Source organism: Ochotona princeps, chromosome 15 (assembly GCF_030435755.1).
Source record: "Ochotona princeps isolate mOchPri1 chromosome 15, mOchPri1.hap1, whole genome shotgun sequence".
In the NCBI taxonomy this organism is placed as follows: Eukaryota; Metazoa; Chordata; class Mammalia; order Lagomorpha; family Ochotonidae; genus Ochotona; species Ochotona princeps.
In genome coordinates, this window is record NC_080846.1 from 13,076,527 (window position 1) to 13,093,069 (window position 16,543).

At 47.4% G+C, this 16,543-nt stretch overlaps 1 protein-coding gene across 3 annotated transcripts in view; it reads left to right on the forward strand.

The window, feature by feature from the left end:
* Positions 1–16,318, forward strand: part of GLT8D2 (glycosyltransferase 8 domain containing 2) — a 48,003-nt gene extending 31,685 nt beyond the window's left edge. For all 3 annotated transcript variants that reach the window (XM_058673047.1, XM_058673046.1, XM_004589593.4), the window contains 7 exons: positions 840–1,011; positions 3,995–4,112; positions 6,848–6,932; positions 7,506–7,618; positions 9,632–9,798; positions 11,491–11,603; positions 15,968–16,318. In XM_058673047.1, coding sequence (XP_058529030.1) covers positions 840–1,011; positions 3,995–4,112; positions 6,848–6,932; positions 7,506–7,618; positions 9,632–9,798; positions 11,491–11,603; positions 15,968–16,137 — 938 coding nt within the window. In that variant the 3' untranslated portion in view covers positions 16,138–16,318. The remainder of the gene's footprint in view (positions 1–839; positions 1,012–3,994; positions 4,113–6,847; positions 6,933–7,505; positions 7,619–9,631; positions 9,799–11,490; positions 11,604–15,967) is intronic.
* Positions 16,319–16,543: the final 225 nt, after the last annotated feature.

Here is a 16,543-nt window from a genome sequence, read left to right on the forward strand (position 1 = left end):
AACAATGGGATGTAGGAAAAATAATATTAGTAAGTGGTTGTGTACCAGCAAAAGTCCCAACATTTTTATTTTATTGTTTTTTAAAGATTTACTTATTATATTGGAAGGGCAGATATACAGAGAGAAGGAGACACAGAAAGATCTTCCATCTGCTGGTTCACTCACCAGGTGGCCGCAATGCCCGGAGCTGAGCCAATTCGAAGCCAGGAACCAGGAGCTTCCTGCAGGTCTCTCACACGGGTGCAGGGTCCCAAGGCTTTGGGCCATCCTCCAGTACTTTCCCAGGCCACAACCAGGGAGCTAGACAGGAAGTGGAGCAGCCTGGACATGAACTGGTGCCCACATGGGATCCTGGTGAATACAAGATGAGGATTTAGCCACTTGGCTATTGTGCACCAGGCTCCATTTTTATTTTATTGTAAAGACAGAGTGATACACACACACACACACACACACACGGAGAGATTGATTCTGCATCCACTGGTTCCCTCCCCAAGGGGCCACAATGGCTTGAGCAAGGGCAGACCAAAGCCAGGATCCTAGAACTGCATCATGGTCTACCATGAGGTTATAGGAACGCAAAGACTTGGACTGTCTTCCACTGCCTTCCCTGGCACACCAGAAGGGAGCTGAATTGGAAGTGGAACAGCTGGTGCGCCACACCGCTGTGCCATCCCCATACTTTTCTATGGGAAGAAGCAGAAAACTGGCTATTGGAAAAAGGTCAGCAGTCCCTTCTCTATTGTGCAGCCTAACCTGAGGAATGTGGGGGATAAGCGAAAACTGGCGCACCTGGGCAAGCTCTTTCTGTTCTGAGACACTAATTTGGATGCCTGCAGATGAGGACGCAGAGACTCCAGAGGAAGTGGAGGAGGAGATTCCCGTGGTGATCTGTGCGGCCGCGGGGAGGATGGGAGCTGCCATGGCTGCCATCAACAGCATCTACAGCAACACCGACGCCAACATTCTCTTCTATGTGGTTGGACTGCGGAACACTCTGACGCGGATTCGGTAATTTGTATGTGACATACTGGGGGAGCGTTTTGCCAGCTTTCACTCTTCATAGCTTTCCTTGAGTGAATCATCTTCCTTTTGGATCGGTAATTCTCATTAGGATGAACAAGAGGTAAGCTGCCACCTTCAATGCCAGTCCAGTATCCCATATCAGAGTGCCAGTTCAGTCCCACTGCTTCACTTGTGATCCGGATCCCTGGTAATGCAGCTGAGAAGGCAGCGGAGGAGGGTCCGAGTGTTTTGAGCTCCTGAACCCACATGAGAAATTTGGACCAAAACAACCTCCTGGGGCCCAGTGTGATAGCCTAGTAGCTAAAGGCCTTGCCTTGAACATGCCAGGATACCATATAGGCAGTGGTTCTAATCCCAACAGCCCTGCTTCCCATCCAACTCCCTGTTTGTGGCCTGGGAAAGCAGTCGAGGACATCCCAAAACCTTGGGACCCTGCACCCATGTGGAAGACTGGAAAAAGCTTCAGGCTCCTAGCTTCTCTGGCTCAGCTCTAGCCTTTGTGGCTACTTGGGGAATGAATCAATGGAGGGAAGATTTTTCTCTCTTTCTCTCCCTCTCTGTAAATTTGACTTAAATGAAAAAAAAAAAGTAAATCTTAAAAAAAAAAAGTTCCTGGCTTCTCAACCCTGATTGTTAACAGCCATTTGAGGAATAAGCCAGTTGACAGAAGCTCTCTCTCCTCTCCCCCCTCTTTTTCTCTCTCTGTATGTGTGTGTTCTCCTTTTTCTGTAACTCTGACTTTCAATAAATACATCTTTTTTTTTAAGTGGGTACTGGGCCACACTAGCTAATCGTCCACCTGGTATCCCGGATGGGTGCCAGTTCATGTTCTGGCTCTGCTTATGGACCGGAAAAACAGCCAGTCCATATTGGAGGTAGCAGAAAGACCCAATGCTTTGGGATTATGCACCTTCATAATCTTCTGGAGACCCAGAAGAAATTCCTGACTTCTGGCTTCAGATCGCTCAGCTCCAGCTATTGCAGCTATTTTGGTAGTGAACCAGGAGATGGAAGATCTTTGTTTTTCCTTCTCTCTGTAAATCTGCCTTTCCAATAAAAATAAAAAATAAAGAAAGTATGCAGTAGCCCCAACTCAAATCAGACACTATGATATGAGATGCAGGTTCTGAATCTGCTTGTTCACTCCCCATGGCCATCTTGGTTGAGTTGGGTCAGGCTGAAGCCAGGAGTCTGCAACTCCATCTCAGTCTCCTACATGGGTGCAGGGGCCCAAGTGCTTGGACCATTATCTACTGGTTTTTGAGGCACATTATCAGGAAGATGGATCAGAACTGGGGCAACCAGGACTTGAACCAGTGTCTGTATGGGATGCAGGTATCAGTAAACTTTAAAAAAAAAAGAATCATTTATTTTCTGTGGAAAGGCAGATCCACAGAGAGCGGCAGAAAGACCTTCCCCCACAACTATCCTCCTCTGCCTTCCAAGGTCACAAGCAGGAAGCTGGATGGGAAGTGGAGCAGCTGGGGCATAAACCATGCCTGCATGGGATCCCAGCCCTTGAAGCGAGGAGGCCTGGCCAACTGAGCCATCATGCCGGGCCCCAAGAAGCTTTTTTTTTTTAAAGATTTATTTATTTTATTACGGTCAGATATACAGAGAGGAGGAGAGACAGAGAGGAAGATCTTCCGTCCGATGATTCACTCCCCAAGTGAGCCGCAATGGGCCAGTGCGCGCCGATCCGAAGCCAGGAACCAGGAACCTCTTCCAGGTCTCCCACACGGGTGCAGGGTCCCAAAGCCTTGGGCCGTCCTCGACTGCTTTCCCAGGCCACAAGCAGGGAGCTGGATGGGAAGTGGAGCTGCCGGGATTAGAACCGGCTCCCATATGGGATCCCGGGGCTTTCAAGGCGAGGACTTTAGCCGCTAGGCCACGCTGCCGGGCCCTGCCCAAGAAGCTTAATATACTGCACCACAATGTCAGCCACTCTTTTGTCAAATTTTAATCAGCAACACAACAAATGCTACCATATGTGACTTTAATTGTTGGAAATTGTATTTTGAGATTATATATATCAAAAATCTCATTATGGACAGTATAAAAGACAACCTGTTAGAGGGAGGAAATGGAACGGCAGAGAAGAGGAAGGAGGAAGGAAGAAGGAAGAAGAGAAGGTGGCAGTTGAGGCCAGATGTGTAAGATCAGAGTTCAGGTCAAAGAGATGAAGGCATGGGCCCGGCATGGTGGCCTAGTGGCTAAGGTCCTTGCCTTGAACACCCCGGGATCCCATATGGGCGCCCTTCTAATCCCAGCAGCTCCACTTCTCATCCAGCTGCCTGCTTGTGGCCTGGGAAAGCAGTAAAGGATGGCCCAAAGCCCTGGGACCCTGCACCCCGTGTGGGAGACCTGAAAGAGGCTCCTGGCTTCTGCCTTTGGATTGGCGCAGCTCTGGCCATTGCGGTCACTTGGGGAGTGAATCATTAGACAAAAGATCTCCCTCTCTGTCTCTCCTCCTCTCTATATATCTGACTTTGCAATAAAAATAAAATAAATCTTTAAAAAAGAGAGAGAGACAAAGGCGAACTCCAGTCATCCTTGGAGGCCACACAGTGGAGGGCAGATACCTTTAGTCCAAGCTGCAGGATCCGAGTCTTGTTTCTTCCTGACTGAGAGCTGTCACCACATGGCCAGGTGTGTTTCAAGAGCTGTAGATGCTGCTTCGGGGAGTAAAAAGAATGCTTTTGTTCCCTGACTGTCCGGGAGAGATTATCCAAATCTGGGGAGTTATTTGATTTTTACTATTTTGCTTCATTTCCTTTGCAGAGTTATGTGAAGATTTAAAAAAACCAATCTAGAACAGATGGGGAAAGAATCAGAAACATTCATAGGCCATAGGCCAAACACATTTTCTTTTTATGTTCCTGGAGAGGCACAGATTCCGAGGCAACAGGCAAACGGGAAAGAGCGTGGAAGTGAGTACAAGAGGGTGTTTTTTCTCTCATCTCTTTAGGAAATGGATTGAGCATTCTAAGCTGAAAGAGATAAACTTTAAGATTGTGGAGTTCAACCCGATGGTACTGAAAGGGAAGATCCGACCGGACTCCTCGAGGCCTGAATTGCTACAGCCTGTGAGTAGCAGGCATGCAGGGGCTGTGGCCGCACCGGGGGAGGCCCTGGTCCACAGGGAGCGGCAGCCACTAGCAGGCATGCACAAGTGCTTCAAACCCTCACAGTGTTAGATTGCCACCAAACCCTGCTTACACTACTTTTTTTCAAAAAAATTATTTGAAAGGTGGATGGGCCCATCTCAGTAGCCTAGTGGCTAAATCCTTGCCTTGCAAGTGCCAGGATCCCCTGTGGGCACCAGTTCATGTCCCGTTTCCCATGCAGCTCCCTGTTTGTGGCCTGGGAAAGCAGGAGAGGATGGCCCAGAGCATAGGGACTCTACACCTGCGTGGGAGACCCGGAAGAAGCTCCTGGCTCTGGATTGGCTCAACTTTGCCCATTGTGGCCACTTGGGGAGTGAACCAACAGACAGATCTCTCTCATCTCTCCTTCTCTCTGTAAATCTGCCTTTTCCAATAAAGACAAATAAATCTTAAAAAGAGAAATTGTAGCAGGACAGACACAAAAAAATAGGACAGATACAGAGAGGTCTCCTGTCTGCTGCTTTGCTGCCCAAGCGCCACGACATCCAGGCTGGGTCAGGCAGACGTCCCAAGAACCACGAACTCTGAGTCTCCCATACGGGACCAAGCACTGGAGCCACTGCCTGCCACCTCCCCGTTGTGTCTTAGTCAGAAGCTGGAACTAGGAGAGGAGCCAGGACGCGAACCCAGGAACTTCGATGTGGGACCAGGCATCTAAACTGGTGTCTTAACTGCTACACCCAACTGCTACCCCTCTGCTCATTTACAATTTATAAACCACCTGCTCCCCAGAGAATTTAAGCCCGTTTACCTAAGCATGATGAAGCATTAGAAATGTAAGATGCATTTATGTGTTTGAACATGTCTGTAGGACTGGGAGTTAGAAGTGGGCCAGGAAAAAACACCTCAGTCCTCAGCCTGTGCCACTGCACATCAGACCTGGCTCTGAGTATGCTCGAAGCTAAGAAAAGAAAGCACGACACACTGGTATTTCCTAATGTTGACTAGCGTTGTATTTTCAAGAGATGCATGTTTTTTCCTGGACTGGAAATTTTTAGATTTGATGGTGAGACTTACAAAAAGCAACCCATCTATGGAAGATCTTTATCTCCTTCTCTCCGTAAATTTGGCTTTCCAATAAAATATTCTAAAAAATGGAAAAGGGGCATTGTGGCAGTTGTACAGATAGTGCATCCGCCTTCTAGGTAATGGTTATTACTCATACCCATCCTTGAAAATGTGCTACAGTTTTTTTTTCATGGTACAATTGTGTAGGGTCTGGGATTTCCCCTCACCCAAATTCCCTCCCCCCCCGACTGATTTTCCCCATATTGTCACAATAGTCTAGTCCATAACAAGTTATAATTCCATCAGTCTGTTATTTAAGTGTGCCCCGACATTGCTGGTATAGACAATGTCAGACAGTCCAGCCTCCCATTGTCCAGACATGTCCAGCAGTTTCACTGGGAGTCCATCTTTGATTTAGAAGTAAGGATGCAATATTGCATTGTAGCTTCACATCTGGATATGATAGTCGAAGCATTCTGTCTCTGATGCCATGTTTCCCCAACTCCAGGTATTTGTCAGAGTGCAATCTGAATTAGAGTGCTTAACTAGAAACTTTAAAACTCCTTGGAGCCAAAAGGTTGAGCTAATTGTGGGAATGACACATGTGCTTTTGTGTGTGTGGGATTCAGTGGTGGGTGTCTAACAGAATGAGTGAACACAGAAGGCAGTCAGGTCCGGCACAGTGGCTCAATTGCTAATCCTAAACCTTCAAGTGCTGAGATCCCATATGGGTGCTGGTTCATGTCCCAATTGTCCCCACTTCCCATCCAGCTCTCTGCTTTTGGCTTAGGAAAGCAGTAGAGGACAGTCAAAGCCTTGGGACCCTGCACCCATGTGGTGAGCCCCAGAAGATGCTCTTGGTTCCTGGCTTCAGACTGGCTCAGCTCTGGCTATTGCGGCCATTTTGGGAGTGAACCAGTGGGTGGAAGAAATCTCTGACTCTCCATAAAAAAATCTACCTTTCCCTCGCCTTGAAAGCCCCAGTATCCCATATGGGAGCCGGTTCTAATCCTGGCAGCTCCACTTCCCATTCAGCTCCCTGCTTGTGGCCTGGGAAAGCAGTTGAGGACGGCCCAATGCTTTGGGACCCTGCACCCGTGTGGGAGACCCGGAAGAGGTTCCTGGTTACTGGCTTCAGATTGGCGCAGCACCAGCCATTGCGGTCACCTGGGGAGTGAAACATCGGACGGAAGATCTTCCTCTCTCTCTTCCTCTGTATATCTGACTTTGTAATAAAAATAAATAAATCTTTATTTAAAAAAAAATCTACCTTTCCAATACAAGATAAATACGTAAATCTTAGGGGGAAAAAGATAGCCTGGTTGCTCCAATACAAGATAAATACATAAATCTTAGGGAAAGAAAAACAGACAGCTTAGTTGCTCCCTTATAGACCAGGTGGCCTCTGCCAGCCTGCCGCAACAACTTGGGGAAAGTAGAAGGTGTGGCTTGGGAGAGTTTCTGGTCTGCTGGTGCTGAAATCAGCCCAGGGCTCAGTAACAATGCAGCAGGAAGAAGCTGGGAGAGGTGTTTGTGTAGCTCTTTGTATTCTGTTCCAAACCTGGAGCTGAATGGAGGCCACGGTCCAAGCTGACTCTTAGGAAGACATTGAACTGCATGCCCTGTTTGTGTTCTTGTTTTAACAGCTGAATTTTGTTCGATTTTACCTCCCCCTGCTGATCCACCAGCATGAGAAAGTCATCTACTTGGACGATGATGTCATTGTACAAGGTAGACTCGCTGACTGTCTGAACCCTTGGAAAAGGCCCTCTGATGAACATCACGTCTTCCCTCGCTTTCCCTGCAGCTAGTTGCCGAGTGATTTTGCTACTAAACTTGGGATGCAGCATTATTGTAGAGTGGGAAGTATTCTCAAGGAGTTTAACTCTCCCAGACAATCCAGTTGCCTGTCTGAGGACTACTATGTAGCCACACCTGCAGTCATAGCTCAGTGGCCCTTCCTTTTTTATGTCCCTAAAATGTATGGAAATGAAGTCTCAGTGATGACATTCTTAGGAATAGTCTAAGTCTTGAGGGTTGAAGTGTTCTTTCTTACTTCCATGTATAAATGCAAGAAGTGTTGGAATGCTACCTGCACAGCAACTGAAATGAAATTTGATGGTGTTAGTTTGAATCTATTAAGTGTTTTTGCTCAGTTGGTACAAGCTTTTATGCAACTTGCCCATCCACTGGAATCCAGGGATCTCATAGTCTTCCATTACAGAAACCTCAGGAATTGAGCTCTAAGACTGCCCAGCCAGTACAAATACTGTCCCATTTCAGCTGTGACACATCTCAATGCAGGTGACATCCAGGAGCTGTACGACACCACCTTGGCCCTGGGCCATGCGGCAGCTTTCTCCGATGACTGTGATTTGCCCTCTGCCCAGGATATAAGCAGACTGGTGGGGCTTCAGGTAGGGACACTTGCCTCCACTACCCGGCTCCCTGCTGCTTTGACTCTGCCTGCTCTTCCACAACTTGGAACGCGTACCTGCACACCTGGGAAACCCACCTGTGTGTGCTGCTGGCTGGAAAGAGGGGAGCAGTGCACGGGGTTGGTCTTCCTGTTCCTCCCACAGCTCTGTTCTTCATCATCTCTGGGGCCAGTCCTTTTCATCCTGCAAGTCCCACTTTCTGTTATCGGAGACCTGGAAGCTGTCCTAGGTTGCAGTTTCCGAGCTGAGATGAAATAGCGCCATGTCCAAGTGTCCAGCTGCAGAAATGACTTAGTTGGGGTGTTCCTAACCACACTGTTACAGACTTGATGCATTCTCTAAGACACTTGTTGAAACGCTGGCTCTGTTTGCGGAGTTGGGACCATTGCTCTCCCATCGCCTTTTAGTAGGACAAAGTATTTTGTTCAGAGATATCTGTATCTCCTTACACTGGTGGAAATAAGGGAAGCTGAACTTATGTCTAATACTGAAACTAAGGGATGGTTTTGAAATATGAGGGGTTATTATTATGAATTGAATGCTGTCCTTCAAAAGCATGTCTGGCAAATCATTTTATTTTTGTGACATTTAAGGCACCTTAAGACAGATCCAACTGTCTCAGAACCTTGGCGCTGTCACTTACTAGCTTTTTGGCCTTGGGCAATTTGCCTGGCCAATCATCCCCCCCTTCCTGGCACTAGTTGGCAACAGAAGTACTAATTATACTTCCCTTGTACAGTGATTGTGGGAATTAAATGAGCAAAGACATGCTGTTACTGAAGTAATGCCTGGAAATTTATTAGGGCAGTGCCTGGTACCTAGAAAGTGCTCAAGTATTTCTACCACCCTGGAGTCATATTTAGGAACATTGTATTAAAGTGGATTATGATGATCTCTTTGGATGAAAGAATATATGCTTCCTCCCACTACGTTTATTTACTTACTTATCCATGCTTCATAGGTGTCCAGCACTGCTTTGGGTCCAGGTAAAACAGGGAACAAAACCTGAATTGCTGCCTTTGTGTAGCTCACATTCCAAGGAGAAGACAGTGAACAAGTGAATTATGTAACCTAGAATCACAGCAGAGGTGGGGTTGTATTGAAATTGGGTGAGCCGACAAGGCTCCACAGAGTTGGTGTGGTTTGTGTCCTTACCTAGGAGAACTGAGGGAAACATTTAAGGAGCTACTGAAGTAGCAGACACTCCTGGAGTAAGCCAATAACCAGTGCAAAGGGCCTGAGTAGACCTGGTGTGTGAAGGGTGTCCAGCGTGTCAGAAGAACTGGGGGTACATAGCAGAAATTGGAGAATGAATGGGTGGCTAAAATGTGTAGCACATGGCAGGCATTTTAGGAACTGTGGCTTTTACCATGGATGAAATGGGACATCACTGAAAGGGCTGTGAAGAAATGACTGATGCAGAGACAGAGTGGAGATCTTGAGGGCACAAGCAGGGACCCTGGTGAGGAGGCACTTGCAGAAATTCCCGTGACTGGAACAGGCAGTTGAGGCAAGAGGAGCAGTCATTCTTGGACATGTTTTGAAGGTGTGAGCAACAGGACTTGCCAATGCATTTGGATGAGAGGCGGGTGAGAATGAAGTCAGGGCAAAACCTATTGCTCTGGGCCTTCTGCCCAAGGAGCCAGAAGGACAGAGTGGCCACTCACTGGGGTGGAGCAGGTAGGGGCAAAGCAGGCTTGGCACAGGCTTAGGACCCGTTTGGAGCTGCCCTAGCAAGCATCCAGCAGGAGACACTGAGTTGGCAGACAGCAGGAACTGGAGTCTGGGGAGAGGGCAAAGCTGACAGACAGACGACAGGCAGAGCCAAGGTAGTCAGTGCTAGCAAAGGGAACAGGTGCTGGGGATGAGAGCGGGGCACTGGGCCTCTAAAGGAAGACAGACCAGCAAGGAGAACCAGTGAGGAAGTAGCCAATGATAAAGGTGAAGATTGAAGACACAGCTCAAAAGCACATGTGCCCCGTTCCTTTCCAGAACACATACATGGGCTATCTGGACTATCGGAAGAAGACCATAAAGGACCTTGGCATCAGCCCCAGCACCTGCTCTTTCAATCCCGGCGTGATTGTCGCCAACATGACGGAATGGAAACAGCAGCGTATCACCAAGCAGCTGGAGAAATGGATGCAGAAAAATGTGGAGTATGTGTTGGGCTAGCATTCTTCCCAAGCTCGGGCATAAAACAGTTCTGCTCATTTTCTATGCATAGCTCAGGGGTTAGATGTGTTTCACAGGGTTGTTTTTTTTAATAGAGGCACTTTTGAGAGAGAAAATGGGGGCAGTAGATAAAAACCTCTCCTCAGTTGATATCAGAAGAATCACGATCCTGTGAAGGAGCCTCATGCACTGTCCTAGTAACAGTGTGACTTGGATATTTCCCACTGATAACCGCCATTTACCTTAGTCACAGTTGTCCTGATGAAAATTTATGTTTAAGGAGTATGTCATGTCATTTTTGCCTTTTATGGTTGATTTTTTAAAATTATAACTTTTCATTATTAACGTTTAAAAGTAAAGTAACTGTAATCCAACCACTATTATCCTATCATTATGTTTTATAAGTGGGCTCATGTTTTTTTTTTTTAAGATTTACAGAGAAGACAAACATAGAGACACTGGTTCACTCCCCAACTGGCCACAACAGCTGGAGCTGAGCCAAACCAAAGCTGGGAGCCCGGAACTTCTTCTGGGTCTCCCACGGGTGCAGGGTCCCATGGACTTAAGCCATCCTTCACTGCTTTTTCAGACAATAAGCAGGGAGCTGAACAGAAGTGGAACAGTTGGGACACAGACTGGTGCCCATATGGGAAGCCAGCGCCTGCAGGCAGAGGATTAGCCAGTTTAGCCATGGCACTGGTCTCACAGTCTTTTTGTTGTTTTAAAAAAAAAAAAAAATTGAAAGGCAGTCACAGAGACAGTGAGGGAGAAACAGAGAGATCTTCCATTCATTGGTTCATTCCCCAAATGGCCACAATGCTGGCTAGACAAGCTGAAGCCAGAATCTTCTTTAGTAAAGGTCTCCCCTTTAGGTGGCAGGGACACAAATACTTGAGCTACTTCTGCTACTTACTCAGGTGCGTTTGAGGGAGCTGGATTGTAAGTGGAGCAGCTGGGGTGTGGGCCAGCACTCATAAGGGACATAGGTGTCACAGGCTGAGGTTTAACATGTTACACCACAATGCTGGCCCCATCAATTTCAGTCTTTTTTTTATCTGGATATCTTAATACCATCATAACCTTGAATTTGTAAGTTAACCCAGCTAATATAGGATCAGACTTTGATCTTTAATAGTAGACAAAGTACAATTAAAACATCAACACTCGGGCCTGGCGTGATAGCGTAGTGGTTAAAGTCCTCGCCTTGAACGTGCCAGGATCCCATGTGGGCAGCTGTTCTAATCCCAGCAGCTCCACTTCCCATCCAGGTCCCTGCTTGAGGCCTGAGAAGGCAGTTGAGGACGGTCCAAAGCCTTGGGACCCTGCACCCGTGTGGGAGACCAGGAAGAGCTACTGGCTCCTGGCTTTGGATTGGCTCAGCTCCAGCTGTTGTGGCCGCTTGGGGAGTGAATCATCAGATGGAAGATCTTTTCTCTGTCTCTCCTCCTCTCTGTATATCTGCCTTTCCAATAAAAATAAAATAAATCTAAAAAGAAAATCAACACTCTGTGAATGTGGGTGATGTGTGGATGTGTGTTATAACCTCCTGGCATTTTAACAATTTCATGTAGGCCTGACCCTGCAGAGTGCACCGTGTACATATTTTAAAAGCATTTAGTTTTACTCTGAGTTTGTGGGAACTCCAGGCCAAATGACAACTTTCCATTCCCTCCTAGGGAGAACCTGTACAGCAGCTCCCTGGGCGGAGGGGTCGCCACCTCTCCCATGCTGATCGTGTTTCATGGGAAACATTCCACCATCAACCCCCTGTGGCACATCAGGCACCTGGGTAAGTGTTTCAGAGAGACTGCAGTGTCCATCTGGTAGACCCGGTGAACAGGTGCAACTCCTCCACGTGACTTGGGGTGTCACTCTAACTCGGTGCTCAGATGCTGCCAATGCAGCTGATTTACTTAGCTGCCATGGCTGCGCTTCTAGAAATTCATGAAAAGTTATCACATGAATACTTAGTACATAATTGTGTGCCTTATCAGACTTCATTGTGGTTAAAATGTAATTCATGACTTTTTTGCATGCCTTATTGCTGCTGTGGACAAAATCAAAGTTGTATAATGGCCTATGGTTATCTGAGATGAGCTGGCATTACATTCTCTCTCTCTCTCTCTCCCTTTCTCTTTTAAAGGCTTATTTTTATTGCAAAGTCAGATATACAGAGAGGAACTCCCCAAGTGATTGCAATGGCTGGAACTGAGCCAGGAGCCTCTTCTGGGTCTCCCATGTGGTGCAGGGTCCCAAGGCTTTGGGCCGTCCTTGACTACTTTCTCAGGCCACAAGCAGGGAGCTGGATGGGAAGTGGGGCTGCCGGGATTAGATCTGGCCACCATATGGGATCTTGGCTGGTGCGAGGTGAAGACTTTAGCCACCAGGCTACTGCACCAGGCCCTCTCTCATCTTAAAGCTTTATTTATTTTAATTTGAAAGGCAGATTTACAGAGAGAAGGAGAGACAGAGACAAACCTTCCATCCACTGGCTAACTCCCCAAATGGCTGCAATGGCTGGAGCTGAGATCTGAAGCCAGGAGCCTGGAGCCTCCTCTGGGTCTTCCATATGCATGCAGGTGCTCAGTTTGAGCCATCTTCCTCTGCTTTCCAAGGCCATAAGCAGGGAGTTGGGTCAGATGTAGAGTAGTTGAAACTCAGAACAGGTGCCTATATGAGATGCCAGTGCTATGGAGCCAGCCCAATTAATAGACACTTATTTACCTGTGTTTTCTTTACTCCAAGAATGCAGGTCTACCGTATGAATTTGGAGCCCAACTTGGCCATTATGTAATCTTAGGCAAATCAATTAGTCAAATACACATGAATTTTTTTTTTTTTTAGAAGAGTCTGGCATTGGGAACATATTCATATTTTTTGTTGTTGTTTAGGGATTTTATTTATTTGAAAGTGAGACTTGGGCCCAGCGGCGTGGCCTAATGGCTAAAGTCCTTGCCTTGAAAGCCCCGGGATCCCATATGGGCGCCGGTTCTAATCCCGGCAGCTCCACTTCCCATCCAGCTCCCTGCTTGTGGCCTGGGAAAGCAGTCGAGGACGGCCCAAGGCTTTGGGACCCTGCACCCGTGTGGGAGACCTGGAAGAGGTTCCAGGTTCCCAGCATCGGATCGGCACGCACTGGCCCGTTGCGGCTCACTTGGGGAGTGAATCATCGGACGGAAGATCTTCCTCTCTGTCTCTCTTCCTCTCTCTGTATATCTGACTTTGCAATAAAAATAAATAAATCTTTAAAAAAAAAAAAAAAAAGAAAGTGAGACTTACAGTGAAGAAAAGACTACATCCCATTCATTTGCTCACTCCTTGAATGGCCACAATGGCCAGGGGCAGGCCAGGCCTAACCCATGAGCTTCATCCGGTCTCCAACCAGGGCAGCAGGGAACTATCACTTTGGCCATCCTCCACTGCTTTTGCTAGGCCATCAGCAGTGATCCTGGATTGGAAGTGCAGCAGCTGGGACACAGTGTTGCAGTTGGCAGCCTTGCTGGCTAAGCTACAACATTGGCCCCTAACAAAGCGAGTCAGGACTGTTTACAAATTTGGTTTTTAAAATGGGAAATGTGACTCTGTGTGTGATTTAAAGTTTACTGCCAAAGGAATCATTAAAAAGGCTTCTGTTTTCACCTTGGGGATTTAGAGAATGAATATGAACGTATTGACCGAGTACTCATTACAATGCCAAACACTGGCCTATGTTGGGCTGATAAAAGTATTACTTCCAATTCTCACAGTCCTGAAAAGGTCCCTGCTTCTCCTACAACAAAAGGAGACATTAAGTACGGATGCCGGTGTTCGTCTGCTCTTAGCAGTCCTGTGTACACTTACAGGTCCCCTACTGACATTCTTGATGTCCCTGAGCATCTGCGTGCACCCAAGGGACACTACAGGTCCTAGTGTGGTCATTTTTTTGGTGTGTAATAACTTTAGGCTGTTAGGTCAAATAGCATTTCTGTGTGCAGAAAATTCCATCAAAATAGGTTTGTACGGAGCATACCACGATAAGGTCTGAATGTGCTGTGGTCCTGGAACAGAGACGGTGCATTGCCTGTTATGAAGTGGCTTACTTTCTGAGCTTACTGACATGTAGAAATGACAGCTGTCGTTTTACTCTGGAAGGATCTGGAATCAGGGATAATCTGTAAAGCTACATCTACACAAATACTTTGAAAAATGATCTGGTTTTAGCTAGTGTTTTGAAGGCATAAAGCAATGTAACACTAATGGGCATTAAATTTGGGTCAAAATTTGGTAGACTTATATAAACTTCATGGAACGCAGCTAGCTAAGTTTTTTCTCCACATTACAAGTGACTCTGAAGCCTTCACTGAGCACAGCCCTCCCTCACTCACAGAGCTCTGAAGCAGGCACTCACTGAGCACAGCCCTCACTCAATCACAGAGCTCTGAAGGAGGCACTCACTGAGCACAGCCCTCCCTCACTCACAGAGCTCTGAAGGAGGCACTCACTGAGCACAGCCCTCACTCAATCACAGAGCTCTGAAGGAGGCACTCACTGAGCACAGCCCTCCCTCCCTCACTCACAGAGCTCTGAAGGAGGCACTCACTGAGCACAGCCCTCCCTCCCTCCCTCACAGAGCTCTGAAGGAGGCACTCACTGAGCACAGCCCTCCCTCCCTCACTCACAGAGCTCTGAAGGAGGCACTCACTGAGCACAGCCCTCCCTCCCTCCCTCACAGAGCTCTGAAGGAGGCACTCACTGAGCACAGCCCTCCCTCCCTCAATCACAGAGCTCTGAAGGAGGCACTCATTGAGCATTTCCTTTGCGCAGACTGCCTGCACCTAGAAATCACTCGTTATCCTACTACAGCTGGAAACCAGCTGTGCAGCCACCTTTCCAGCTAGTTTTACAAACACTAAGCCAGACTTTGTTGTCCACATCATAAATCAGACTAACATGTTCTTGCTAATTGTCCTCTCTACTCAGTGGCCTTGGAGATGTTTTAAAACAACACTGAGGGCGGAGGCCTAGCAGCTAAAGTCCTTGCCTTGAACATGCCAGTTCTAATCCTGACAGCCCCACTTCCCATCCAGCTCCATGCTTGTGGCCTGGGAAAGCAGTTAAAGATGGCCCAAAGCCTTGGGACCCTGCATCCACGTGGGAGACTGTTGTGGGCTAAGGAGTTGATTTACATTCCTTAAGCTGAGCACTCAGGAATCGGGCCTAAGGCAGTAGCACCTAGCCTTTGCAGACTCATTGGCGTCCTATTGTCCTGTTGATGGGCTTGGGGGAAAGAGGAGATAATATGGTAATAAAGAGGCTTGTGGAGAGACGGCTCCCAGCACTTGTAACACCATCATGGTCTCCGTGTGTCGGTGCTTTTCGCTCGGACATTCGCCGTGCCTACTATGCCCCTACTATGCCGGCTCAGCTAGCCGCGACAGGAGACCCAGAAGAGGTTCCTGGCTCCTGGTTTTGAATCGGCTCAGCTCCGGCCATTGCGTCACTTGGGGAGTGAATCATCAGACAGCAGAAGATCCTCCTCTCTGTATATATCTGACTTTGCAATAAAAATAAATAAATCTTAAAAAAAAAAAAAGCCACCGAGGGGCTGGCACTGTGGTGTGGTAGGTTAAGCTGCTGCTTGTGCTGCTGGCACCCCGTATCAGAGCTTGTTCAAGTCCTGGTTGCTGTGCTTTTTATCTAGCTCCATGCTAAAGCAGAGAAGGCAGCAGATAATTACCTCAGTACTTGGGCCCCGCTACCTGATGGGAAATCTGGATAGATTTGCAGGCTTTTGGCTTCCCCCTTGTCTACTGTGGCCACTTGGGGGCCAGTGTGAACCAGTGCACAGGACAAGTGCTGTTTGTCTCCCTGTTATTCTGCCTTTCAATTAAACCCTAATAAATGAAAACACACTAAATTCCCTTCCATGGAAACATGAATTTCAGAACTTTTTATAGCAAAATCAGCTTATCTTTTACTTCCATTTTCCATGAATTTTTTGGAACACACTTCTTTGTACAGGTAGGCATGCACACATTACTAACATCACAGACTGTCAATTATGGGTGGAAATTCCTCATGGTAAAATTCTTTGTTTTTAATTTTTCTTATTCAGAGTTACTGTAAAGACTGTGTTCTCTAACAAGCCTATTCTTTCCCCTGCTTGTGACACAGGCTGGAATCCTGACGCCAGGTACTCGGAGCACTTCCTGCAGGAAGCCAAGTTACTGCACTGGAACGGAAGGCACAAACCCTGGGACTTCCCAAGTGTTCACAATGACTTATGGGAAAGCTGGTTTGTCCCCGACCCTGCTGGGATATTTAAACTCCATCACAATAGCTGATAGTACTCAACATTTTTAAAACTCCCTATATAATAAGGTGGAACTGTCCCTTTGTAGCCTTCTGTCACACTGTTCTTTATGAGCAATGCCTTCCACACAGCTGATCCCCAACATGGGAACCGGAAGCTTCTTTGTGCAGACTGGCCTTGGACCAGGGAGCATGGACGTGCTGCCTTAAGCACAGGTGTTGCTGTGGAGACCATGTTCTGGGAGCGAGATGTCACTGAAAGGAGCCCCAGAGGCGCCGACAACCGGCCTGCCTCCTGCTGGATGACAGCCACAGCTGCATTTCCTCAGTGCCTTTTCCACACACAGGTTAGATTTTTAACAGGTTGTCAAATCTTGTCTTTTATAGACTTGTTACTTTAAAAACACGGAGGTCTGAAGAAATAAAATTTTCATAGAT